Source organism: Macrobrachium nipponense, chromosome 42 (assembly GCF_015104395.2).
Source record: "Macrobrachium nipponense isolate FS-2020 chromosome 42, ASM1510439v2, whole genome shotgun sequence".
NCBI classification, from domain to species: domain Eukaryota; kingdom Metazoa; phylum Arthropoda; class Malacostraca; order Decapoda; family Palaemonidae; genus Macrobrachium; species Macrobrachium nipponense.
The window spans coordinates 29,241,497-29,268,230 of record NC_061103.1 but is presented as its reverse complement, the minus strand read 5'-3'; the positions used below and the strand labels follow the sequence as shown (position 1 = coordinate 29,268,230).

The following is a 26,734-nucleotide window of genomic DNA, read 5'->3' as shown; positions in this document are numbered from 1 at the left end:
TCATACGTTTTCTATGTCAAATCATGTTTTTATAGGGAGGCAAGAGTTTAGAATTGAAAATAATGCCCCGTATCATAAAATATTTAGTAAGAATATAAATATAACTATTTGCGTATTGGGAAACATGCAATGAATCTAAGTACGGCATTAGCCAAGTAATACAGTATCAAATCAGTTGGAGATCGAACTTAATCCCTACCCTCACTACACCACTAACTAATCCTCCCGTAATCCCCATCAAAGCTACGAGTCAATTCATTTTCCATTCAGGAAGAACGGATCACTACATGATCTACATACTGCACTGACTGTTAATTTTCTAGTGCTAAAGACCTGAAACAACCAAGGACACTAACCATTATTAAACTAAGCAGGAACGTTTGAGTACCTATAAAAACATCTACTGCTGCCTATTTGAAATACTGCAGATAAGATCCAGCGTATATTCCCGAATAACAAGTTGAAGAGTTTTAAAATACGTGGCTTATAGCTTACCAGAGGAAGACTAGCAGTGATAGCTGCCAGGGAGTAAGCGTCTAGAATTATGATACACAGAGGCTTAAAGATTTATTTTTCAGCTCTCTGCATTAGATGTACATATAAATGTTAGTTACGCTTTCAAGGGATATACATATAGGAGGATCCCAGTCTGCTACTGAACAGCTCAAACCAGCAAAAATAATAAGAAGCTTTACACTGGAAAATTTATTTGCAAATACAGGAAAAATGAACTTTTCAGTCTCTCTCTCTCTCTCTCTCTCTCTCTCTCTCTCTCTCTCTCTCTCTCTCTCTCTCTCTCTCACCCAAGCAGGCAATAAGGCATGCGGGAAAATATACATTCAAAATGCAAACAGGCCAATTTCTGTCTGAATGGATACGAAATTGTAAATGGCAGAACCAAAATGTATGCACACGCGTCCGGTAGTGAAGGCATGTGTATGTGCGTATGTATGTATGTGTGTGTGTGTGTGTGTGTGTGTGTGAGAGAGAGAGAGAGAGAGAGAGAGAGAGAGAGAGAGAGAGAGAGAGAGAGAGAGAGGCCATTTAACCTGCTGAAAACAAAGGGACCTCATTTTCCTTTGCTGAATATTTAAAGCAATGTCTGACTGTCGTAGAGAATATGACGCAACGACGAAGAAGAAAAAAAAGATAAATTCAATTCATAGAGGTCAGTGACTCGCAGTTCCATTTTTGCCTCAACTCAACACAAATGAAAAAGAATAATATCCAACCGTTGTACAACAGGCGTAGCATTAAATTTTTTTCTAGGAAAATAAAGTATAATTGATATAAATTAAGAAAAACATGTTTCCTGTATGGGCCCAAATTCGGGTCTTGAAACGAAGAAATAGGCTAAATTGATCACAAGCAAATGTGCAGTTATATGTGCTAGAGAGAGAGAGAGAGAGAGAGAGAGAGAGAGAGAGAGAGAGAGAGAGAGAGAGAGAGAGATTTGAAGTGAAGTAGCATCAGGTAATGAGAATAAATTAAATATCCATCCCTGTCTTTTTAAAAGCAACGTTTCAAACTGCAATCTGGAGACGATTTGCCAACTTGATTAAATCAAGCAAGCAACATTCAAACGTCAAGTAAACACGAATGCTCCATTGATGAGGAAAGGTAAGTATAAAATCCATTTGTCCTCTTATTTCCACAAAAGTAGGAACCCGAAACCATTAAAAGTGTCGCTTCAATTATTCCCTTTCTTCGTCTAAAAGTACATTTCTTTGTTCCTCGTGCTCGTTTTCATTCTCTCATTTTGACTCATTTCCCCCCATTTCCGTCATTAAATCACATTTAAAAAGACTCATGCATTTGCTATTCGGTGCCACACTCTCTTCATTTATATTTTCGTACCTACGAGTGTTCGCTGGAACTGCTCTCTTTCGTTTTGTCTTATCCTGCAAAAAGCATTTCCTTGTCATCCTTTCAACGTCACATTCCACTCCTCCATTGAAACTGTCGTCCTTTCTATTTTGTTTCTCTTCATACCATTTTCGTCACTGATTTGACATTTGGTATAACCAGAAGTTTCTTCGTCCACGAACAATACTGTTTCGTCAACCGGACAAATCTTCTTTGAGCTGTTAAATCTTGTTGACAGATGGCACCTCATGATGTCAACAAAGAGAGCTTTTAAACTTATAAGTGAAAGAAATAATTGTACCATTGTATAGAGGGAAGAAAGGTGCAGAAGAAAATAAGAATTAGTGCGGGCAAAACATTAATAGTCACCATGGAAGGCGAATGAGAAAGTAAGACATATGGCAGAATGATTGCTAGGCGCAGTCTAATGTGAATAGCAGTATGTAACTTACATGAACTTGGAAAAATGATTATGACTAAATAAATCGAGAGGTTTTGTAGGGGGTGTTCAGGACATATGTTATGGAAGATAAACTGCTGAGAACGATCAGAAGTTTTCATGATGGTAATAAGCTTGGGTTAGAAAATGCAGACGGAAGCGTGAATGGTCTAGGTCATGGGTGTGTTATATGTCTATTGCTATTTAATATCTTCATGGACAGTCATGTGAGCAGTCGAAACATAAACGAACAAAGTTCTAAAATAAGAAAATGAATAATGTTTACAGATGATACAATACCGATTGGGGATAATGGTAAAAAACTCCAAAAAACTATGGCAACAGAACTTCAAAAGCGTTTACGAGACGAGAAAGTTCAGATTAAATGCGAGGAAGAATAAGGTTGTGAAGCTATTGTTAGAAGAGAGTGGAAAATAAGAAGGAGGGAAGAATATGAATGGAGGTACAGTTAAATGAATGAAAGGGGTTGCGGCTAGGGGCCGAAGAGACACTGCACAGATCCTTAAGTAATACCTTCAGTGCACCGCATGAGGGGCACACTGACTGCACTACTCCCCCTACGGGGAAGCTATGATATGAAAAAAAAAGGCAAAATGAAGAAAAGGCTTCTTATCTGAGCATCTGGCAGCATGATGATGAGAAGTCGTGACAACTGATCTCAAACAAATGAGAAACACAAAAGCGTCACTCGTCTTTTTCAAGTCTGCCTACCTGACATCTTTCGTAGAAGCTTTCCTTTGATTTATTACTGAGGATATGCTAATTGTCTGAGAGAGAGAGAGAGAGAGAGAGAGAGAGAGAGAGAGAGAGAGAGAGAGAGAGAGAGAGAGAGGGAAGGGCTAATAACCTCCCCACGGGAGTAAGGTAATTACGAAATGTCGGGATGGCAGAAAACTTTGGTGTTTCCCGGACATTAAACCACTACGTCATCCGATGCTAGCTCGATGAATTTACGTTATGAATAAACAGTTTTTTTTTTAATCTAGTTACTGAATTAACTACCCATGCACTCCTTGAAGGTATACATACATACATTAATACACACACACACACACATATATATATATTGTTTTATATACATATATATATATATATATATATATATATTATATTATATATATATATATATATATATATATATATCATATATATATATATATATATATATATATATATATATGCTTAAATTTTGCTCTTCATAAGACAGTTTTCTACTGAATATCTCTCCCCGCAAAACTCTTTATAAATCAATCTTATTAATTCCATGTCCAACAAACCATTTCTAAATTACTCTCCTCTCTTTCTTCTCTGCGTCCTCTCTCTCTCTCCTCTCGTCTCCTCATTCTCTCTCTCTCTCTCTCGCTCTCTCTCTCTCTCTCTCTCAGTGAGCCTATGACATGGAGAAAGGAAACATTTTACAATGTTAATGTTAACATTTAACACATACGAAAGACCATACTAAAGATGGAATATGCGTACAAATAAAAATACAAAGCACAATATCTACTGCTGATGTTTACATGATAAAAAAAAGTTATGAACACCTTGCATGTATTTGTCCGCTCATTAGGAGAACAGTGATGGGCCGTTTGAAGCCATTTTTGCACAGTTAAACATTACAACGTTTCATAATGCACTTTGAAATCTTCTTCGTCTACAATGGTAAAGAAAACATACAAAATATGAAGCGTAACAGGAGACCGAATACTACATATGACGAAAAAAAAGTAAATAAAGCGAGCTGTGTAAGTGATATGTGGTGTGTAGGTACCGTAGAGTTATGTACTCAAATTGCTTGGTGGCGTTGCAAAATCTTATCGCTAGGAAGTTTGGAAAACGTTGCATTCGGAGTTTCATAACTGAAAACAGAGGTGAAAATAAATATATTTAGGTAGTTTTAATTTGTAGGACATTTCCATATTCATTAAATTTTCGGAAACAGTTTATTAAACGTACTGATTAAATATAAAAAAAAGACCACAGAGTTCACTCATGCATAATCGATCGCAATTCTGTTGTCAGATGAAAAAATGCAGATACTGACTCACACTAATGGAAAATATCCCAATCCACTTTTTTACTAATTATTCTAAAAACACCCAAACAATATCAGTGAATCTATGACGATATAAACATTACAAATCTTTATTATGAGAACAATTTTTTCTTTATGATAAGAGTAAAGGGGAGAAATGTCGCTATGAGCAAAAAATTTTCTGAGCGTATACTGGAACGGAACATGGAGTCGAGTTCAAATTTGAGGCCAAGCACTGGGATCTATGAGGTCATTCAGCGCTAGAAAGGAAACGGAGAGTAAGTAGTTTTGAAAGGTGTAACAGAAGGAAAACTTCGCAGTTGCACTATGAAATAATTGTTAGGAGAGAATGATATCAAGATGGAAGACATAACATGAATAGAGTTACAGTGAAAGAAATGAAAAGGGTTGCAGCTAGGGGCCGAAGGGACGCTGCAAAGAACCTTTAGTAATGCCTACAATGCATCCCATGAGGTGCACTGACGGCACTAGCCCTACTACGGAGCTGAGTGTAAACTAAACTACGAGACCTATATATACTAGTTTATGGATGCAATGTTGCAAATCCAGAACGATATTAGCGACAGCAACTTTCTCTTCCCTCCTGGACTCTCTCTCTCTCTCTCTCTCTCTCTCTCTCTCTCTCTCCCCCTCCGAAGGACCTGCGACACACAGCGGAAATGACGTCACGCATTCCCGACCCACCACAGAGAAGCGCCATGAAAAACGGCGCCCTCGCGTTTCCGAATGGGAAATAAATATCCATTTCATTACCCCATCCATCAAAATAAACATGCAGGGGTTGCAACACGTTTTTACTCTTTCTTTCTGCAAAGCGGTTTAGTTTGTATTCAATTTGTATTAAAGTTTTCCTTCGCGTAAGGAAATCTGAGATTCATGTCCAGGTATTTCGGTTTCGTTTATGCAATTTAAGGACTGGAAACTGGAATTTGTTTTGACAGCCCAAGCGCTGGGATTGATGAGGTCGTCGAGCGCTGAATGGACGATAGAGAGCATCAAGGTTACGAAAGTGTCACAGGAGGAAAACCTCGCGGTTGCACAATGAACCAATTATTAGAAGAGGGTGGGTAGCAAGTAGAAAGGGAATATAAAGGGAGGTACAGAAAAAGGAATGCAAGCGGTTTCAGCTAAGGGCTTCCAAAGAATATGATGTTCATTAGGAAGAAGTAAGAGGAAGTAAAGGGAAATACAGAAAGAAGAGATCCACTTATGAAAAAAAAAATCAATAGATAAATAGATAAAAATCTATTAAAATGCAAGGAGACCAGAAATCATATCAGTTCTCTGGTACATTTAAGCATCAGAGAATCAGTTTTCACAACAATTCAAAACCTCAAAAGTGTTGTCGTTGGGGAACTAGTTATATCATCCGCTAAAGCTCTCTTATCAACCGTCTAGTCTGGCTAATATTATGCCATTTTATGTCTGGGCTCTTGAAAGGCAATATCCTTGTAGCATCTTACTGTACAACACCACATGTAGTTGAAGATCAAGGAAATGTGATTACATTCAAGACGGAACAAAGCAATCTTGAGAGAGAGAGAGAGAGAGAGAGAGAGAGAGAGAGAGAGAGAGAGAGAGAGAGACTCAGTAAGCTTCACATACAGAAAACTTACTCCATTAAGAAGTAAATGAAACACGAACGATAATATGTTGTCTTCGAACGCACACACACACACACACACACACACACACACACACACACACACACAGAGAGAGAGAGAGAGAGAGAGAGACATTGACTCAGTAAGATTCATAAGAAAAATACCTCCATTAAGAAATAAATTAAACAGAACGAACATAATTTTTTCTTCTAATACAGAACTGCAATTCTGAAAATCGCAAATACAGTGGAAAAAGTAAAATAAACACGTAAAATAAAAAACAATATGAGCAGCTGGCGTTTTTACCAATAACAATCCTATAGAGTTTCTCCTGGTCACTCACATGAATCAATTAAAACACTTGCTAAGTTTTGTATCAACGATGGGATCTAAAACTGAGATTTTTTAAAAACTGATTTTGTAAGTTCTAAAATCACCTAAAATGATCTAGCACGACCAGCGACCAGACAAAAAACATTCCAGGAACACTTTGCAGATAAAAACATCAGTTTGTAAACATTTAACTTTTTTTTTTCAGAAAATAATTTTTTTCGCTTGAAGTTTCTATCCAAATGGAACATTAAATAAAATTAAAATTTTCATTTGGAAATAAGGACTGAGAATGCTCTCTCTCTCTCTCTCTCTCTCTCTCTCTCTCTCTCTCTCTCTCTCTCTCTCTCTCTCTCTCTCTCTCAAAACTAATTTACCTCAACAACAGTCATAACATTACTTTAAGTAATTTAATTTCCAAGTGCAACAGGAATTTAATAATAATAATAATAATAATAATAATAATAATAATAATAATAAAGTTTATTCCACATCACTCTCTCTCTCTCTCTCTCTCTCTCTCTCTCTCTCTCTCTCTCTCTCTCTCTCAAGATCGTTCCATTTATCCACACTCGCAATTTTATGTTATTTAATTTTCAAAAACAGTAGACAGACATTGAGTAATATAATAAAAATAATAATATTTAATTCCACATCTCTCTCTCTCTTCAGTAAGTAAGCCTGTATCATGTGACGCATATAATCATACAGTATATATACAGTATAAACAAAGACGAAACAAACAAAATCCTAACTACAGAAACCTGTACAGGTGCTGGCAATTTTCTTACAGGCAAAGATGAAAATACTAAAACACTTCCTTTGTCTTCTAAGAAACAAGAACGGGACTGGCCCTTACGTTTGAGAAAAAAAAACATTTTTGGCACTTTTTAAAAACCTTCAGAGAAACCAAAGGCAGCAAAGATCATACAACAAAGAAATGCAAAAGGAAACTTGTATCTTTAAGCAGTCCGAATTTTTTTTTTTTTTTTTTTTCACCGGATGAGGGCGTTTTATTTCTTGAAATTTTATATTTCGAAGGTACACAGGGAAGCGTTCAGTTTCCATTTTGGGAGTAAAAATTTCAATTTTCATACCTCTCTCTCTCTCTCTCTCTCTCTCTCTCTCTCTCTCTCTCTCTCTCTCTCTCTCTCTTCCCCCCGTGTGGTAAAATTTACAAGAGAACATCCTTCCTAAGAGAACATGAAAATATAAATATGGCTCACAAAAGCACAGATGGTAAGAGAGAGAGAGAGAGAGAGAGAGAGAGAGAGAGAGAGAGAGCTCTGATTGAAGTAACTCTACTACGTATACAGAACAGCAATATCACTGCTGCAATAAAGATTATCTCCGGCCTCCTCTCTCTCTCTCCACACAAATAGTAACTTTCAAACTGAATGACAATAAATGACTGACATTTTACCATTTCCTTATCTATATGAATTCAGAGCTTCAGAATGGATTTTATGCATTAGAAAATAATTCAGGTAAAACGAAAAATCTTATTTTTTTGAGACAATAAAATATAGAAATGTTTAAAAGTCACATCTGATAAAATGAGAAAGGCAAAGTAGTTCAAGATAATATAGTCAAGAGAGTAGAAGTAGATTCAATTTCCTGTCCTCTTACGTGTACGAAAGATATGATACGTGACCTAACATTTTTTATTCTTCATTAACCAACTACAACGGAAATTACTATTACATAAGAGAAGGAATGACTGTACTCGTTGTCATAATGAACAATCGCGGAACACTGAAGTATGCTTGACCAAATATAGCCTAATTTATAAAGTATATAGTAGCCTTTTTATTTACTCTTTTCTCCCAATCTCGTGTTGTTCTGACTCATAAACAAAGTCATAGTACTGTCTAATTGAAGATTTTCATTCGGTACGTGACTGCGCAGGTGTTTGGAGAACCAATGTAATCACTGTTTAGTTTTGTTAATACAAAAAAGAGACTTTGTTTCGAGTATGGATACCCCTATACTTATTAGCTGAAAAAATATTACTAACACATTAAAATTCAAGGTTTGGTTTGGGGATTCTTGGTTGTCTAACAATTACTAATCAACATTTGTTCAGTAATGTGTTCACATAATACACTTTACATAATACACTTTTCTACATGAGTAGCATCCCACATATCCCACGACTGACTGACCTTTAACGAATTCACTAACCATAAACAGTTTCGTTGTAAATATCTCTCCTTACGCCGAAAAATACCATAACTTTCGCAGTGAGCAGAGGCATCGCGGAAGATACAAGACTATCATTCATATCTAATTTGTCTTGTGAATAAGGTGATTTTTTTTCTTGTACAGTATATTGTAATACATTACATACACACACACACACACACACACACGCACACACACACATATATATATATATATATATACACACAGACACACACACACCCACACCACATGATATATCTAATATATTATTAATATATATATATATATATATCTTCTATATTATAATATATAATATATATATATATATAGATATATATAAATAATATATATAGATATATATATATATATATGATATAATAATATCTATATATATATATATATATATATATATATATATATATATTATTATATATATATATATATATATATATAATAATAATAAAAATAAGTAAAAAACGACAAACTTGAAAGAAAAGGGACGACGTTTCCTTTCGAGGACAAAAATGAAAAATATGAAAAATGTAATAAAAAAACGGCAAACTTGCAATAAATAGCTGTTTCATTCGAGGACTACGGCACCCTTTAACGACTAGCAAACTTAACAATGTCTATGGAACCGAGAAATAAACAAATAAAAAGCAAGGAACAAATATAACTACCTACCAATCAACACGCCAAGATATTATCAGTTATAAAATTTCAAGTAATCCTTTTAATAAAATTTGAACACTTTCAATGAGTGGAAAAAGTGATTATGTTTTTAGAAAGGATTTTTTTGGACCATTCACACATCTAAAAAGACTGGATACCAATTACAAAAGGTGTAAAGATGTCTCAGAGGTTAATTACAAGGTTAAAAACATCCGTTTGTAAAAAGTCAAAAGGAGGTACTGTAAAACGAACGAAAGGAGTTGCAGCTAGGGGCCGAAGGCACGAGGCAAAGGGCTTAAGTAATGCTTACAGTGCACCGCATAAGGTGCATTGATGCCACTACTCTCGGTTGTTCCTTGACATATCTTGACAATAATAAATTTTTTTACCTTTTTTTCATTTTTATTGAAGCGCCACTCCCGAAGAAAGTTACGACTGACACCTCAGAAGTATACATATTCCAGCGACGCCTCCAGGGGACGTATGCGAGTTGCAACTTCTGAGGTGCACTTTGATGAAATGGCGTATGCAAAGGCATTACCTTCCCTACAGAACCACGAGGACGTCGTATCCTGAGACAGACTCCTGTGGCGGGATTTGTTCACTGATGCCATCACGGTTTAGCTGTTTCCTTTGCGTCAGCTAACTAGCTTCACTTGTCAACAAGGAAGGTGGCAATGAAACCGAGATTCAGCAAGAAATTATAAATAAATTTAAATCTGCACTTTTTATGAACTGGAAAATAATTGGGGGAGATGAATGAGAACATGTGCAACGAACGGTAACCAGAAATATGCGATAGAACAATTACTGAAAGAATACAAAGGAGAGGGGGTGTGAAGAAAGGAAGAAAGGAATAATGTTATAAATATAATAAGTATGAATGTCTCGAAATATAAATCAAAGACAAAAGAGGGGGAATGACGCATAAAACACATAAAGCGAAGATTAAAACTATACTTGCGAAAAACGAATATATTTCCGGTCATGTGCAGAATTCTACGTTGAGAGAGAGAGAGAGAGAGAGAGAGAGAGAGAGAGAGAGAGAGAGAGAGAGAGAGAGAGAGAGAGAGAGAGAGAGAGATTATCAGTGATAGTGAATGAAAGCACTGGTGTAAAATCTGACGTTAGGATTATATGTAGGGTGATAAATAGAGATGCTTTCCTGATGATTTTCTCAAAGATCTTAATGAAGAAGGTTGCTACTGAAGCCGATAGCTTTCAGCACCTGATCTTAGTTTTGGGAAAGCCATAGTTAATGAATCCACCAACAATGGGCAGAGGATTTCTTATATTCATGCCACCATAAGAACTGGCTACGTCCACCTACTAAGTTAATTCTGTTAACTCACACAACGGCGATTGATTTTTCGATCAAGTTTCCTGTGAACTCGATATTGCTCCCAAGGTCAAAGAATATAGGAGGATATTCTAAGAACACAGGAGGATATTCAAATAATATAAGAGGTTATTCTAAGAATATTTGAGGTTATTCTAAGAATACACGAGGATATTCTAAGAATATAGGAGGATATCCAAAGAATATAGGAGGATATTCTAAGAATATAGGAAGATATTCTAAGAATGCAAGAGGTTATTCAAAGAATATATGAGGTTATTCTAAGAATACAGGAGGTTATTCTAAGAATACAGTAGGATATTCTAAGAACACAGGAGGTTATTCAAAGAATATATGAGGCTATTTTAAGAAGACAGGAGGATATTCTAAGAATACAGGAGGATATTGCAACAATACAGGAGGATATTCTAAGAATATAGGAAGATATACTAAGAATGTAGGAGGATATTCAAAGAATATAGAAAGATATTCTATCTGTATTCCATCAACCCAGATGGCGTGCTGTGCTGATAGACAATCACATTTTATATCTTCGGGGAATGTGATGAGTGAGGAGGCTGGTTCCGCCTTTCGCCTACTGAAGAGGGAGAGAGAGAGAGAGAGAGAGAGAGAGAGAGGAGAGAGAGAGAGAGACGAGAGAGTTGAGACGGAGGAGGAGGAGAGGAGAGAAGAGAGAGAGAGAGAGAAATTCAATTCATAATGAACAAAAACAAATGGATACAGTGAAAACAGTCCCTATCTGACTGTGACATCAACACAACTTCACACAAGATGACAGTATTTCACATGAGAAAGAGAGTTATAAAGCAATAACACGTTCTCCAAGATTTATAGAAAAGGTATTTCTATTCACAAAATACCAATGTTACATCATATACAAGGATTAAGAATATTCATTGTTATACTGAGCTGCTGGAAGTTTAAGAATATCACTTCAAAATTCACTGTACTTTGCAAAGCCCTCAGTTGGTTATCACTATACGTTTTCAATATCTATATATATGATATATATATATTATATATATATAATATATAGATATATATATATATATTTATATATATACAACATAATATATACAATGTATACATATACATATATATATATATATATATATATATATATATATATACAAATAAGTTAACTTTTAAGAAATAATACTCAGCTGATGGATGGCTAACTAAAATTGTTTACCCAAAGCCTGGTCAATCCATCAACTTACGAAGGTTGACAAATTTACTCAAATTGATCTAATTCCATGGAATGGGTAGAGGGAAGCAAACTTGAATAAAGATAATGAATATACTCCAAACTTTGTTGAAGGAAATGAGTGAAAATCAGGACATGAATTTTAAATGTGAAGATGAAGGTTTAAATAACTTAAAGAATATTCCTCAGGAATAATAATAATAATAATAATAATAATAATAATAATAATAATAATAATATTAGGGAAAATTGACAAACTTGTATTGAAGCAAGGGAACGAGAACCTTTCCCCTTGCCTCGTTTCTCTCTCTCTCTCTCTCTCTCTCTCTCTCTCTCTCTCTCTCTCTCTCTCTCAATAACAAGCAAGCAAGCAAACAAAAGGAGTTTGTTGCAAAATATATATTCAAAATGCAACCAGGCCAATTTCGCATGAATGAGTATGGAAATATATATACGAACAACAGAGAGAGAGAGAGAGAGAGAGATAGAGAGAGAGAGAGAGAGAGAGAGAGATAGCATTATAACTACGGAAACCGACATTATCTCATTTTCCTTTGGCTAAATGCTCAAGAGAATTATCTAGAATATTAATACTTTTGAAATATACCCTTGTATCGTGAATATAGCCGGAAAGTAATTAGATAAAAAAAAGACGACTTGACCAGAATTCTACCAATTCTCGGACGCCCTTTTCTCTCTGATCCTTCATCCTTCTTCTCTTATATCACTCTGATGATCTCTGCTGCTGATCTCTCACTGATAATCTGATCTGTGGCTCTTACTGATCATCTCTGATCTCTGTGATTAACTGATGATCTGCCTTCTCCTACTTCGTCCGTCGTATTTATACGGCATTCTGGGGGCGGGGCCTACGGTGAACGTCACAGACTCCCGAGACGACGGGAATGATTTCGAAGAATCTCGAAGAAGATTGCACAACTAATCTAGAGTATTATAAAAACAATTTAAGAGATGGTTGGCAACTAGCGAAGGAGAACGGGAGTCAAGGGGGGACTAAATGGAAACATGATCTTAGAGCGAAAGAGACAAATTTCCCTGTAAGAGATAAAGTTTTAGTACTAGTCCAGAAAGAAGGTTCCGCTTTACCAGACATACCTGGCGTTCACCAACACACTTTACTGATGTGCATGGAATAACCATTTAGAAATAATACAACATAAACTATTTATTAAAGCAGCAAACCGATGAGCACTTAAGAATTTTATAAAACTATTGACGTCTGCCGTGAAATGCTACCCGAGGTCTCCTGAGATTAATGGAGAGAGAGAGAGAGAGAGAGAGAGAGAGAGAGAGAGAGAGAGAGAGAGAGAGAGAGAGAGATATTACCTTGACTCACCATAATTAGACTTATACAAAGCCATCATTTTAAGATGACTTGGTGGACATACTTTGAACATAAATAGCTTTTCTTAAAGAGAGTGGCAGAGAATTGTCATACACCACTCGATGAAAGTATTAAGACATCACTCCAAGATAGCACGGTCAAACAATGTCTTTTGACCTACAAAGCATATGATCATTGTTACACAAGGCTATGATTTCATTAGGATAATATTATATTGTACACAAGGTTTTCTCTATTGCTCAAACCACTCTGAAAAGCGAGTTCTTAGTCTAAGGAGCCGCCAATGACAGAGCCGAACAAGCGGTTTCTTCACAGTCAAGTTCTTAGGTCTAGAAGGCCTAGTATCTATATATATGCAAGATTTAATCTTTCAACCTCAAGTAAAAGCATTCAATAATAAAATATTATCAATTACTCGTGCCTTCAGGATTATATCTTATTACGGTCCAAAAATTTGTGCATTTTACAAGGCATCAATAAGTCTTTGGTCACAAGTATTCTAAAAAAATTTTAAAAATATGTTACTATCTTTACACTGGTGTTGATTGCTCGTTCTTATAAAAAATAATCCTAGGTTATGTTGTCCTGCTGGTCTCACATACAAGATACTATTAGTACTAAATCTACGACACTAATTACGTCATTCAAAGGCACTGCCTTAATTATCAGGAACTAATATACCTTCAAAATGAAAGGATGAATCCATGACCAAGTACAGTCTACTGAAAAACCTTTGAAACTGAATTTCGAAAAGAATTCGCGCCACACATTAATACAGTAGGATTATTATGCGCTAGAAGAATTCTTTGCCTGATGCTAAATTTGATCTGGAAACTCAAATATTTTACATTGTTCTGAAGTCTAGGCCTGTGCCTGATTAACTTATTAAAAACACGGCGATACTAAATGTGATTTGTTACTGTAGAACAGAGTTCATACATTTCAAAATTCCAGTCGATGTGAGCTTTACTGATACTTCTGGCCAGCGATGGAATCAGTTTTCTCCAGAGTAGAAGGCAACTTAATTTTAAAAGTCCCAAAAGTGGGCTGTTTCAATTGCAAAATACTAAAAATGGGCTATCTCAATCGCCAAGTACTAAAATGGGTTATTTTAATTGCAAAATACTAAAAATGTTTTACTTTCTTTGCTAGACTCTTGACGGCTTTCCTGAAATTGGGCTATGTTCATTGCAAAGTACTTAAAATAGGTATATTCCTGCACATCAGTATCCCAAGTCAATTCATTACATTTCTGCAACAAGATCTCATGGTAGTGCACTTCATGAAATTAAAACAGACCATGAATACTTAGAAAAAACCCTAGCAGTTTTCATCATCTGTAGTATTATTATTTGTTGGCAACACTGATCATCACTACCATTTTCGTTTTGGTAACACTCCACTCATTGTTTACAATGGTGGCACGTGTTGTGGTAGGTCCTAGCTATCAAACTATTTCTTTATGTTGTTTTGTTTATTGTTAAGTTTTCTAATGTTAATGTTTTGTAGCATGATTGTCATAAGTTATGTGCTTGTGTTCATGTGTACATGAATGTTGTTAGTTATTGTTGTCTGTTTTTCTGTTACAGATGTGGCAGTTTGGTAATGTGTTGAATAAAGCTTGGAATCTGTCACCAAGTGTTTACTTTCATTACAATTTATTCAACACATTACCCATCATGGCCAAGCTGCTGAAGCCGTCCAGACTGACACAGATCCCAGCTCACCCACTGCAGCCAAAGAGTGGAAGCACTGGCATAAAACATTCACCGACTTCATAGAAGAAAGTGGAGATGCTGCACAAGACAAGTTTAGGGCATTAGTGAATTGTGTGTCCCCGAGTGTGTATGAACTCATTGAAGACTGTAGTACTTTTGAGAGTGCAATTGCCAAACTGGAGAGTGTTTATAGCAAGTTGCCGAATTAAGTTTTTGCTAGGCATGTTTTGGCGACACGACGACAGCAGTCAGGAGAATCCCTTGACGAATTTCTGAGGGAGCTACATAAGCTAAGCAAGGATTGTAACTTCCAGGCAGTCACAGCTGAGCAATATCGGCAGGAGCTAGTACGTGATGCATTTATCAATGGTATTGCCTCAGCATTTATTCGTCAGCGCATACTAGAAAATAAGTCACTGAACCTGCACACAGTCAAGCTTGTACATTGGATCTTGCTCAGCGTAGTGCCGACGTGTATACATCTCCACCCATTCCTCATACTGCTGCTTTAGTTCCAGAGCGGCAGGCACAGCCCAGTGGTGACCAGCAGCAGCAGCCAACAAAAGAAGAAGCAGAAAGAAGTTCACCTGGAGATTCAGCTGTTGCTGCTGCTTACTTATCTAAGAGGAAATGCTATTTTTGTGGTAATGCACTCCACAGTACAGGTAGAGTGAGTTGTCCTGCACATACTAATAAATGTAACAAATGTGGTAAAACAGGTCATTTTGCAAGTCTGTAAATCAAAGGCTTCAGGTAGTACTACTGCTGCATTGTATAACCCCACTTTGCTTACAATAGCTGCCACTTATCCAAAGAATCTTTCACATGCAGCTACAAACATCACTGTAAATGGCCATTCATTGAAGGCACTAATAGATTCTTGTAGCTCAGATAGTTTTATACATGAGGAAGTAGCACAGAAACTAAATTTGACAATAGTTCCTGTGGGTACAGCAGTCTCAATGGCATCAAAATCTTTAAATGCTAGTTCCCCTGGGTTTGTTACAGCAGACTTAGTGCATCTTGATCAGAGATATCCTCGTATCCAGCTCGGGGTCCTGAAGGATTTATATTGTGATGTTATCTTAGGTTATGACTTTCAAAAGCAACACCAGAGCGTAACTTTTCAATATGGAGGGAATAAACCAAGTTTAAAAATAATTGGAGCCAAACCTGTCTGTGTATTAGCAACAGCTGATATCGATGAACTGTCATTCTTTCCGAACTTGCCTCAACAGTTTAAACCCATTGCAGTTAAATCTAGACGCTATAGCCAGGATGACCAGCTGTTTGTAAAAGACCAGATATCACATTTACTATCTGAAGGTATCATTGAGCTAAGTATATCCCCTTGGAGAGCACAGGTTGTAGCAGTCAAAGATCCACTTGGCAGGCACAAAAAGAGACTTTGCATTGATTATTCCCAGACCATTAACCAATACACAGAACTAGATGCATACCCCCTCCCAAGGATAGAGGATATGGTGCATGGCCTTGCAAAATATAAGGTGTTCTCCACATTTGACTTGAAGAGTGCATATCACCAAATCAGCATTAAAGAGAGTGAGAGGAAGTACACTGCTTTTGAGGGTGCAGGGAAATTGTTTCAGTTTTGTAGGATTCCATTTGGTGTCACGAATGGTGTAGCTGCATTCCAAAAAGCTATGGACAAACTAGTTGAAGATGAGAACCTCAAAGATACTTTTCCATATCTAGATAATATTACTGTAGGTGGATTAACTTAGGCTGAACATGATGAAAACGTTCAAAAGTTCTTGGAGGTGGTTCAGAAACGGAAGCTTACCCTCAATGAAGTGAAATCGATTGTGTCTGTTCCTAAAATCAATGTTCTAGGGTATTGTGTCGGTAATAATGTGATAAAGCCTGACCCTGACAGATTATGTCCCCTTCAAGAATTACCGCCTCCCACAAATATGGGGTCTCTGTGAAGAGCTCAAGGGTTGTTTGCATATTATGCCAAATGGATCCCTGGTTTTTCTGATATGATTCATCCCTTAGTGAACACAAAAACTTTTCCACTGAGTGAGCCAGCACTAGCTGCTTTTAACTCCTTAAAAAAACAACTTATGGATGTTTCACTACGGTCTGTGGATGAGAGCCTTCCCTTTGTTGTGGAGTGTGATGCTTCGGAAGTTGGTGTTTCAGCAGTCTTAATCAGGGACTGCTTCTCTTGTCGTTTCTTCCTAGTTTCCTTTAGCGTTCGTCCTCTTTTTTTATCCTTCCAGCTTTCTTCGTGTTTACCTTCTTTGTCTCATCCTGAGAGCTGGGCCTCCTTCCTCCAAACAGCTATTGGCTCTTATCCATAGAGCTGGTTCTCCTTCCTCCGAACATCTGCAAGAATAGATCTAGATATCCGACTATTTGCCCACTTTGACAGAGATCTTCTATTAGAAGTCTTCATCAAGGGACATAGCATACTTGACTTTCTGCAGAGCCGGTCTTCTAGATTATTCCAACAGAATGACCAGAAGGAAGACATCTGCAAGAGTAGATCTAGATATCTGAATATTTGTCCGCTTTGACAGAGATCTTCTAATAGAAGTCTGCATCAAGGGACATAGCATAATTGACTTTCTTCAGAACTGGTCTTCTAGATTACTCCAGCAGAATAACAAGAGGGAAGACATCTGCAAGTTTAAATCTAGATATTCGACTATTTGCCCACTTTGACAGAAATCTTCTATTAGAAGTCTGCATCAAGGGACATAGCATACTTGACTTTCTGCAGAGCCAGTCTTCTAGATTATTCCAACAGAATAACCAGAGGGAAGACATCTGCAAGAATAGATCTAGATATCCGACTATTTGTCCACTTTGACAGAGATCTTCTACTAGAAGTCTGCATCAAGGGACATAGCATACTTGACTTTATGCAGTGTCAGTGATCTAGATTATTCCAACAGAATAATTAGAGGAAAGACATCTGCAAGAATAGATCTAGATATCCGACTATTTGCCGGCTTTGACAGAGGCATTGTATTAGAAGTCTTCATCAAGGGACATAGCATACTTGACTTTCTGCAGAGCCGGTCTTCTAGATTATTCCAACGGAATAACCAGAGGGAAGACATCTGCCAGAATAAATCTAGATATCTGACTATTTGCCGGCTTTGACAGAGATCTGCTATTAGAAGTCTGCATCAAGGGACATAGCATACTTGACTTTCTGCAGAGCCGGTCTTCTAGATTATTCCAACGGAATAACCAGAGGGAAGACATCTGCCAGAATAAATCTAGATATCCGACTATTTGCCCGCTCTGACAGAGATCTTCTACTATAAGTCTGCATCAAGGGACATCGCATACTTGACTTTCTGCAGAGCCAGTCTTCTAGATTATTCCAACAGAATAACCATAGGGAAGACATCTGCAAGAATAGATCTAGATATCCGACTATTTGTCCGCTTTGACAGAGATCTTCTATTAGAAGTCTGCATCAAGGGATATAGCATACTTGACTTTCTGCAGAGCCGGTCTTCTAGATTATTTCAACAGAATAACCAAGGGAGACGATCTGCAAGAATAGATCTAGATATCGACTATTGTCCGCTCTTTGACAGAGATCTATTAGAAAGCCTTTGCATCAAGGGATAGAGAATAACCTTGAACTTTCTGCAGAGCCGGTCCTTCTTAAGCTTATTCAAAAGGGGAATAACCAGAGGGAAGACATTTCTGTAAGCAATAAGACTAAGAATCCGACTAATTTGTCCGCTTTGACAGAGATCTTCTATTAGAAGTCTTCATCAAGGGACATAGCATACTTGACTATCTGCAAAGCCGGTCTTCTAGATTATTCCAACAGAATAACCAGAGGGAAGACATCTGCAAGAATAGATCTAGATATCCGACTATTTGTCCGCTTTGACAGAGATCTTCTATTAGAGGTCTGCATCAAGGGACATAGCATACTTGACTTTCTGCAGAGCCGGTCTTCTAGATTATTTCAACAGAATAACCAGAGGAAGACATCTGCAAGAATAGATCTAGATATCCGACTATTTGCCCGCTTTGACAGAGATCCTCTATTAGAAGTCTTCATCAAGGGACATAGCATACTTAACTTTCTGCAGAGCCGGTCTTCTAGATTATTCCAACAAAATCATCATCTGGTATCCCTCTGGTATCCTTCTGCTATCACTCTGGTGGCCTTCTGGGGTCCTTCTGGTGGCCTTTTGGGGTCATTCTGGTGGCCCTGTGGCCCTCCAAACAGCTGTCGGCTCTCAAAGTGAGAGCTGATCCTCCTTCCTCCAACAGCTGTTGGCTCTCAAAGTGAGAGCTGTTCCTCCTTCCTCCAAATAACTGTTGGCTCTCATCCTGAGAGCTTGTCCTCCTTCCTCCAAACAACTGTTGGTGGCTTTCACCAATAGTTGTTTGGAACAGTGAACACCCATCCTGCAGTCAAGCCATCGAATGGGCCGAGAAGATCACAGCTCCTCTGGAACACAATGTAACATCACCAACTGTTGACAGTCAAAGTCCTCCACCATGTTGGTTAATAAGGGACTGCTTCTCTTGTCGTTTCTTCCTAGTTTCTCTTACTGTTCGTCCTCTTCTTTATCCTTCCAGCTTTCTTCGTGTTTACCTTCTTTGTCTCATCCTGAGAGCTGGGCCTCCTTCCTCCAAACAGCTATTGGCTCTTATCCATAGAGCTGGTTCTCCTTCCTCCGAACATCTGCAAGAATAGATCTAGATATCCGACTATTTGCCCGCTTTGACCTCTAGAGATCTTCTATTAGAAGTCTTCATCAAGGGACATAGCATACTTGACTTTCTGCAGAGCCGGTCTTCTAGATTATTCCAACAGAATGACCAGCAGGAAGACATCAGCAAGAGTTGGTCTAGATATCTGACTATTTGCCCGCTTTGACAAAGATCTTCTATTAGAAGTCTTCATCAAGGGACATAGCATACTTGGCTTTCTGCAGAGCCAGTGTTCTAGATTACTCCAACAGAATGACAAGACATCTGCAAGAATAGATCTAGATATCTGTCTATTTGCCCGCTTTGACAGAGATCTTCTATTAGAAGTCTGCATCAAGGGACATAGCATACTTAACTTTCTGCAGAGCCGATCCTCTAGATTATTCCATAGAATGACCAGAAGGAAGACATCTGCAAGAGCAGGTCTAGATATCTGACTGTTTGTCCACTTTGACAGAGATATTCTAATAGAAGTCTTCATCAAGGGGCATAGCATACTTGACTTCCTGCAGAGCCAGTGTTCTAGATTACTCCAACAGAATGACCAGAAGGAAGACATCTGCAAAAATAGATCTAGATATCCGACTATTTGCCCGCTTTGACAGAGATCTTCTATTAGAAGTCTGCATCAAGGGACATAGCATACTTGACTTTCTGCAGAGCCGGTCTTCTAGATTATTTCAACAGAATAACCAGAGGAAGACAACTGCAAGAATAGATCTAGATATCCGACTATTTGCCCGCTTTGACAGAGATCTTCTATTAGAAGTCTGCATCAAGGGACATAGCATACTTGACTTTCTGCAGAGCCGGTCTTCTAGAATCTAGATTATTCCAACAGAATGACCAGAAGGAAGATATCTGCAAGAGTAGATCTAGATATCTGACTATTTGTCCACTTTGACAGAGATCTTCTAATAGAAGTCTGCATCAAGGGACATAGCATACTTGACTTTCTGCAGAGCCAGTGTTCTAGATTACTCCAACAGAATGACCAGAAGGAAGACATCTGCAAGAATAGATCTAGATATCCGACTATTTGTCCGCTTTGACAGAGATCTTCTATTAGAAGTCTGCATCAAGGGACATAGCATACTTGACTATCTGCAAAGCCGGTCTTCTAGATTATTTCAACAGAATAACCAGAGGAAGACATCTGCAAGAATAGATCTAGATATCCGACTATTTGCCCGCTTTGACAGAGATCTTCTATTAGAAGAGTCTTCATCAAGGGACATAGCATACTTAACTTTCTGCAGAGCCGGTCTTCTAGATTATTCCAACAGAATCATCATCTGGTATCCCTCTGGTATCCTTCTGGTATCCCTCTGGTGGCCTTCTGGGGTCCTTCTGGTGGCCTTCTGGGCACCTTCTGGTGGCCTTCCGGGGGCCTTCTGGTGGCCCTGTGGCCCTCCAAAAAGCTGTTGGCTCTCAAAGTGAGAGCTGATCCTCCTTCCTCCAAACAGCTGTTGGCTTTCAAAGTTTAGAGCTGGTCCTCCTTCCTCCAAACAGTTGTTAGGTCTCATCCTGAGAGGTTGTCCTCCTTCCTCCAAACAACTGTTGGTGGCTCTCATCCTGAGATTTGTTCTTCCTTCCTCCATCAAGCAGATGAGAGAATCGCCGAGGATGGCTGATGAAAAGGACGATCACAAGACTTGTCTTCACAGCTACAAAGAAACAGCCCTAGTGAAGGATTCTGACTGGTCACCAGTTGGTGAAGCTGTGTCATGTTCCAGAGGCATTGCGATCTTCTTGGCCCAGTCGATAGGGTTGATTGCAGGATGGGTGTGTGGGAGGTGGGGGGACCTCCCATCGCTGGTTGCTGCTGGGGGGAGCAGCAGTGAACACCCATCCTGCAGTCTAGCCATCGAATGGGCCGAGAAGATCACAGCTCCTCTGGAACACAATGCAACATCACCAACTGTTGACAAGCCAAAGTCCTCCACCATGTTGGTTAATCAGGAACTGCTTCTCTTGTCGTTTCTTCCTAGTTTCCTTTAGTGTTCGTCCTCTTCTTTATCCTTCCAGCTTTCTTCGTGTTTACCTTCTTTGTCTCATCCTGAGAGCTGGGCCTCCTTCCTCCAAACAGCTATTGGCTCTTATCCATAGAGCTGGTTCTCCTTCCTCCGAACATCTGCAAGAATAGATCTAGATATCCGACTATTTGCCCGCTTTGACAGAGACTTCTATTAGAAGTCTTCTCAAGGGGACATAGCATACTTGACTTTCTGCAGAGCCGGTCTTCTAGATTATTCCAAACAGAATGACCAGAAGGAAGACATCTGCAAGAGTTGATCTAAATATATGACTATTTGCCGCTTTGACAAGATCTTCTATTAGAAGTCTTCATCAAGGGACATAGCATACTTGACTTTCTGCAGAGCCAGTGTTCTAGATTACTCCAACAGAATGACCAGAAGGAAGACATCTGCAAGAATAGATCTAGATATCCGACTATTTGCCCGCTTTGACAGAGATCTTCTATTAGAAGTCTGCATCAAGGGACATAGCATACTTGACTTTCTGCAGAAAAGCCGGGGTTCTTCTAGATTATTCCAACAGAATGGACCAGAAGGAAGACATCTGCAAGAGTAGATCTAGATATCTGACTATTTGTCCGCTTTGACAGAGATCTTCCAATAGAAGTCTGCATCAAGGGACATAGCATACTTGACTTTCTGCAGAACCAGTGTTCTAGATACTCACAGAAGATTTACTCCAAACCAGAAGGGACCAAGAAGGAAGACATCTGCAAGAATAGATCTAGATATCCGACTATTTGCCCGCTTTGACAGAGATCTTCTATTAGAAGAGTCTGCATCAAGGGACATAGCATACTTAACTTTCTGCAGAGCCGGTCTTCTAGATTTTTCCAACAGAATCATCATCTGGTATCCCTCCGGTATCCTTCTGGTATCCCTCTGGTGGCCTTCTGGGATCCTTCTGGTGGCCTTCTGGGCACCTTCTGGTGGCCTTTTGGGCACCTTCTGGTGGCCTTCCGGGGGCCTTCTGGTGGCCCTGTGGCCCTCCAAAAAGCTGTTGGCTCTCAAAGTGAGAGCTGATCCTCCTTCCTCCAAACAACTGTTGGCTCTCAAAGTATAGAGCTGGTTCTCCTTCCTCCAAACAGTTGTTAGGTCTCATCCTGAGAGGTTGTCCTCCTTCCTCCAAACAACTGTTGGTGGCTCTCATCCTGAGATTTGTTCCTCCTTCCTCCATCAAGCAGATGAGAGAATCGCCGAGGATGGCTGATGAAAAGGACGATCACAAAAGACTTGGTCCTTCCACCAGCTACAAAGAAACAGCCCTAGTGAAGGATTCTGACTGGTCACCCAGTTAGGTGAAGCTGTGTCATGTTCCAGAGGCATTGCGATCTTCTTGGCCCAGTCGATAGGGTTGATTGCTGGATGGGTGTGTGGGAGGTGGGGGGACCTCCCATTGCTGGTTGCTGCTGGGGGGAGCAGCAGTGAACACCCATCCTGCAGTCTAGCCATCGAATGGGCCGAGAAGATCACATCTCCTCTGGAACACAATGCAACATCACCAACTGTTGACAAGTCAAAGTCCTCCACCATGTTGGTTAATCAGGAACTGCTTCTCTTGTCGTTTCTTCCTAGTTTCCTTTAGTGTTCGTCCTCTTCTTTATCCTTCCAGCTTTCTTTGTGTTTACATTCTTTGTCTCATCCTGAGAGCTGGGCCTCCTTCCTCCAAACAGCTATTGGCTCTTATCCATAGAGCTGGTTCTCCTTCCTCCGAACATCTGCAAGAATAGATCTAGATATCCGACTATTTGCCCGCTTTGACAGAGAACTTCTATTAGAAGTCTGCATCAAGGGACATAGCATACTTGACTTTCTGCAGAGCCGGTCTTCTAGATTATTCCAACAGAATGACCAGAAGGAAGACATCTGCAAGAGTTGATCTAAATATCTGACTATTTGCCCGCTTTGACAAAGATCTTCTATTAGAAGTCTTCATCAAGGGACATAGCATACTTGACTTTCTGCAGAGCCAGTGTTCTAGATTACTCCAACAGAATGACCAGAAGGAAGACATCTCAAGAATAGTCTAGTTATATCCGACTATTTGCCCGCTTTGACAGAGATCTTCTATTAGAAGTCTGCATCAAGGGACATAGCATACTTGACTTTCTGCAGAGCCGGTCTTCTAGATTATTCCAACAGAATGACCAGAAGGAAGATATCTGCAAGAGTAGATCTAGATATCTGACTATTTGTCCGCTTTGACAGAGATCTTCTAATAGAAGTCTTCATCAAGGGACATAGCATACTTGACTTTCTGCAGAGCCAGTGTTCTAGATTACTCCAACAGAATGACCAGAAGGAAGACATCTGGAAGAATAGATCTAGATATCCGACTATTTGCCCGCTTTGACAGAGATCTTCTATTAGAAGTCTGCATCAAGGGACATAGCATACTTAACTTTCTGCAGAGCCGGTCTTCTAGATTATTCTTACACCATGTCTTCTGGTGACCTTCTAGTGACCTCCTGGTGGCCCTCTGGCTTTCCAAACAGCTGTTGGCTCTCAAACTGAGAGCTCGTCCTCCAGCCTCCTAACAGCTGTTGGCTCTCAAACTGAGAGCTTGTCCTCCAGCCTCCATACAATTGTTGGCTCTCAAACTGAGAGCTTGTTCTCCAGCGTCCATACAGTTGTTGGTTCTCAAACTGAGAGCTTGTCCTCCAGCCTCCAAACCCTTATGTGGGTATATGCTAATGTCCTGAAGTTCTTCATTCATCTCCATTAATGACGTCTTTCAATATGTGCTTGAGGCCCTCCCACTGTTCCCTGTAATCCTGCTCCATCTCCTGCTGGGCGTTGCAGAACTCTCTATGTTGTTTCTCTTCTCCCTTGCGCGCCTTTTCACAAGGGTCTTCTTCTCTCCCTTCGTCTATCCTTCCTGTTCTTTCAGCACACCTTTCCAGCTTCTCGTTTTTACTCGTATCATCTACAGTTTCATGCTCATGTTCTAGCGCAATGTGTTCCAGTTGGAAATTCCTCTGAGCGGTTCCATGGAGGAGCATCATTAACATGTATTTGTCATGTTCTCTCAAAGCATCCTCCTGTATTCGTAGCTGCTCTCTGAAACACTTCTCGTCTCTCATCCTATTTTCCTTCTGTGTTTGGCACTCCTCTTTCAGCTCTTCGCAATCCTTGAGAAGTTGCTGCACTTCCAACTGGGCTTCACTCTCCTTCTTCCTAAGGGATAAGATGTCTTCTTCCTGACAATCTAGCAAGCGCTGGAAGCACTGTTCTTGACGCAGAGCGCTTTCCAAGTTATCTTGGAGTTTCACATTATCCTGTTCAGTTTCTTCCAGTCGTTTCTTCGTTACTTCTTGTTCCTCTTGAGCTTCCTCCAATTCCTTAGATTTAGTGGCGAGGGATCCTTTCAGCAGCTCTGCTTCCTTCTCTTTCTCATCTAAAGCATTCCTTAATGTTTTATTCAGCCTACAGAAGTCCTCATTCTCCAGGACAAGCAACTGATTGAGATTTTCATTTTCTTTCAGTTTGAGGCTGAGCTCTCCTCCCTTCTGCAAAGTGCACTCCAGCTCTCTTTCTATCTCAACTAAAACATTCCTCAAGGCTTCATTCTGCCTACAGAAGTCTTCATTCTCCAGATCAAGCAACTGGTTGAGATTTTCAGCCTCCTTTAATTTGCGGCTGAGTTCTGCTCCCTCCTGTACAGTGCGCTCCAGCTCTCTTTCTTTCTCAGCCATCTTCTGTTGGAGGACCCTTCCCATCTCGCTTTCCTCCTCGGCTCTCTCCTGTAGGTGACTCTCCAGTGCCACTATTTTCTCCCGCTGTTCTCTGTCGACCTCTTCCATCTTCTGTACTTCAGATAAAGCGAGTTTTAAGTCCGCTTCCAACTGCCGATTTTCATCTACAAGTTTTTCATTTCGCTGAAGCAGATTCTCGATTTTTCTACCTCTGGCGTTCATTTCATTTTCCTCCTGTGCTCTCTTTTCCAGCAGTAGCTCTTTCTCCACTAGCTGACGTCGAAGCAGTTCGATCTCTTGTTGAGCTCCCATCCAGAGGTCTTCCATTTTACGTGCGAGATCTTTACAGTTATCCAAATCCTTCTCTAAGTCCAGCTTTTCTTCTTCCATCTGTTCTAGTCCTTGTCTCAACAAGTAGACTTCTAGACAAGGCTCCTCCATGCATTCCTCCTCCTCCTCCTCAGTTTCCTCAGCGTCCTCGAATAGTTCCATAACTAGACTGTCCTCCAGTATAGCTTCTTCGTCAGTCTTTTCGAGGAATTCTGTATCTAGACCTTCCTCCTCCTCCTCCTCCTCCTCAGTTTCCTCATCCTCATTGTCCTCGAATATTTCCATAACTAGTCTGTCCTCCAGTCTAGCTTCTTCGTCAGTCTTTTCGAGAAATTCCGTATCTAGACCTTCCTCCTCCCCCTCCTCAGTTTCCTCAGCGTCCTCGAATAGTTCCATAACTAGACTGTCCTCAAGTGCAGCCTCGTCGTCAGTCTTTTCGAGAAATTCCGTATCTAGACCGTCTTCCAGTCCAGCTACTTCGTCTTGGTCAGTATTTGAGTCATCGTCAGTGTCATAGATTTCTTCCATATCCAGGCTGTCTTCCAGTCCAGATTCTTCGTCCATGTCCATTTCGTCATCTTCGGGGTCTTCATTATTCATTTCCATGTCTGCCAAATAACGATCTTGAGATCTTGAAAGATTGTAAAACCAGTACATAGCAAACGCCAAGCCTGCCAACAATACCATCCCAGGGATGGCGACAGCAAAAGCTGGCGTACCAAAGCTGTTAGATTCTTCCACGACGATTTCTGGATGAACAGAATCCGCCATATCATGATGAATATTAGTGTCCTGTGCGCCAACATGAATCGATTGAGACCCAAACAAAGCTACAAGGTCCTCAACGATTGAAGCGTGCAGGTCACACCACAAGATGTACAAGATTGTTAGCAAAAAGTAATATGCAGCAAACATGATTCAATGCTATATATTTAACACTCGTGCTGTCTCCATGCTTAGTTTTTCAAACGGACGCCAGATTCAGGATCCGAAGGAGAGAGAGAGAGAGAGAGAGAGAGAGCTCCTGGAGCCAATGTCTTCATTCCAGGAAGGACTCCGGAATGGGCTTCACGGAAGGATGGAGGTCCTCTTTCTCTCTATATATGTACGTATGTACATATCTAT

General features: G+C 39.4%; 1 protein-coding gene across 1 annotated transcript; it reads right to left on the bottom strand.

Moving 5' to 3' along the window:
• Window positions 1-24,016: 24,016 nt before the first annotated feature.
• On the bottom strand, window positions 24,017-26,380 carry LOC135213313 (trichohyalin-like). Its single transcript, XM_064247294.1, has 2 exons — window positions 24,345-26,380; window positions 24,017-24,197 (listed from the first exon to the last, which is right to left on the bottom strand). The coding sequence occupies exons 1-2, from the start codon at window positions 26,378-26,380 to the stop codon at window positions 24,017-24,019; spliced, it is 2,217 nt and encodes a 738-aa protein (XP_064103364.1).
• Window positions 26,381-26,734: the final 354 nt, after the last annotated feature.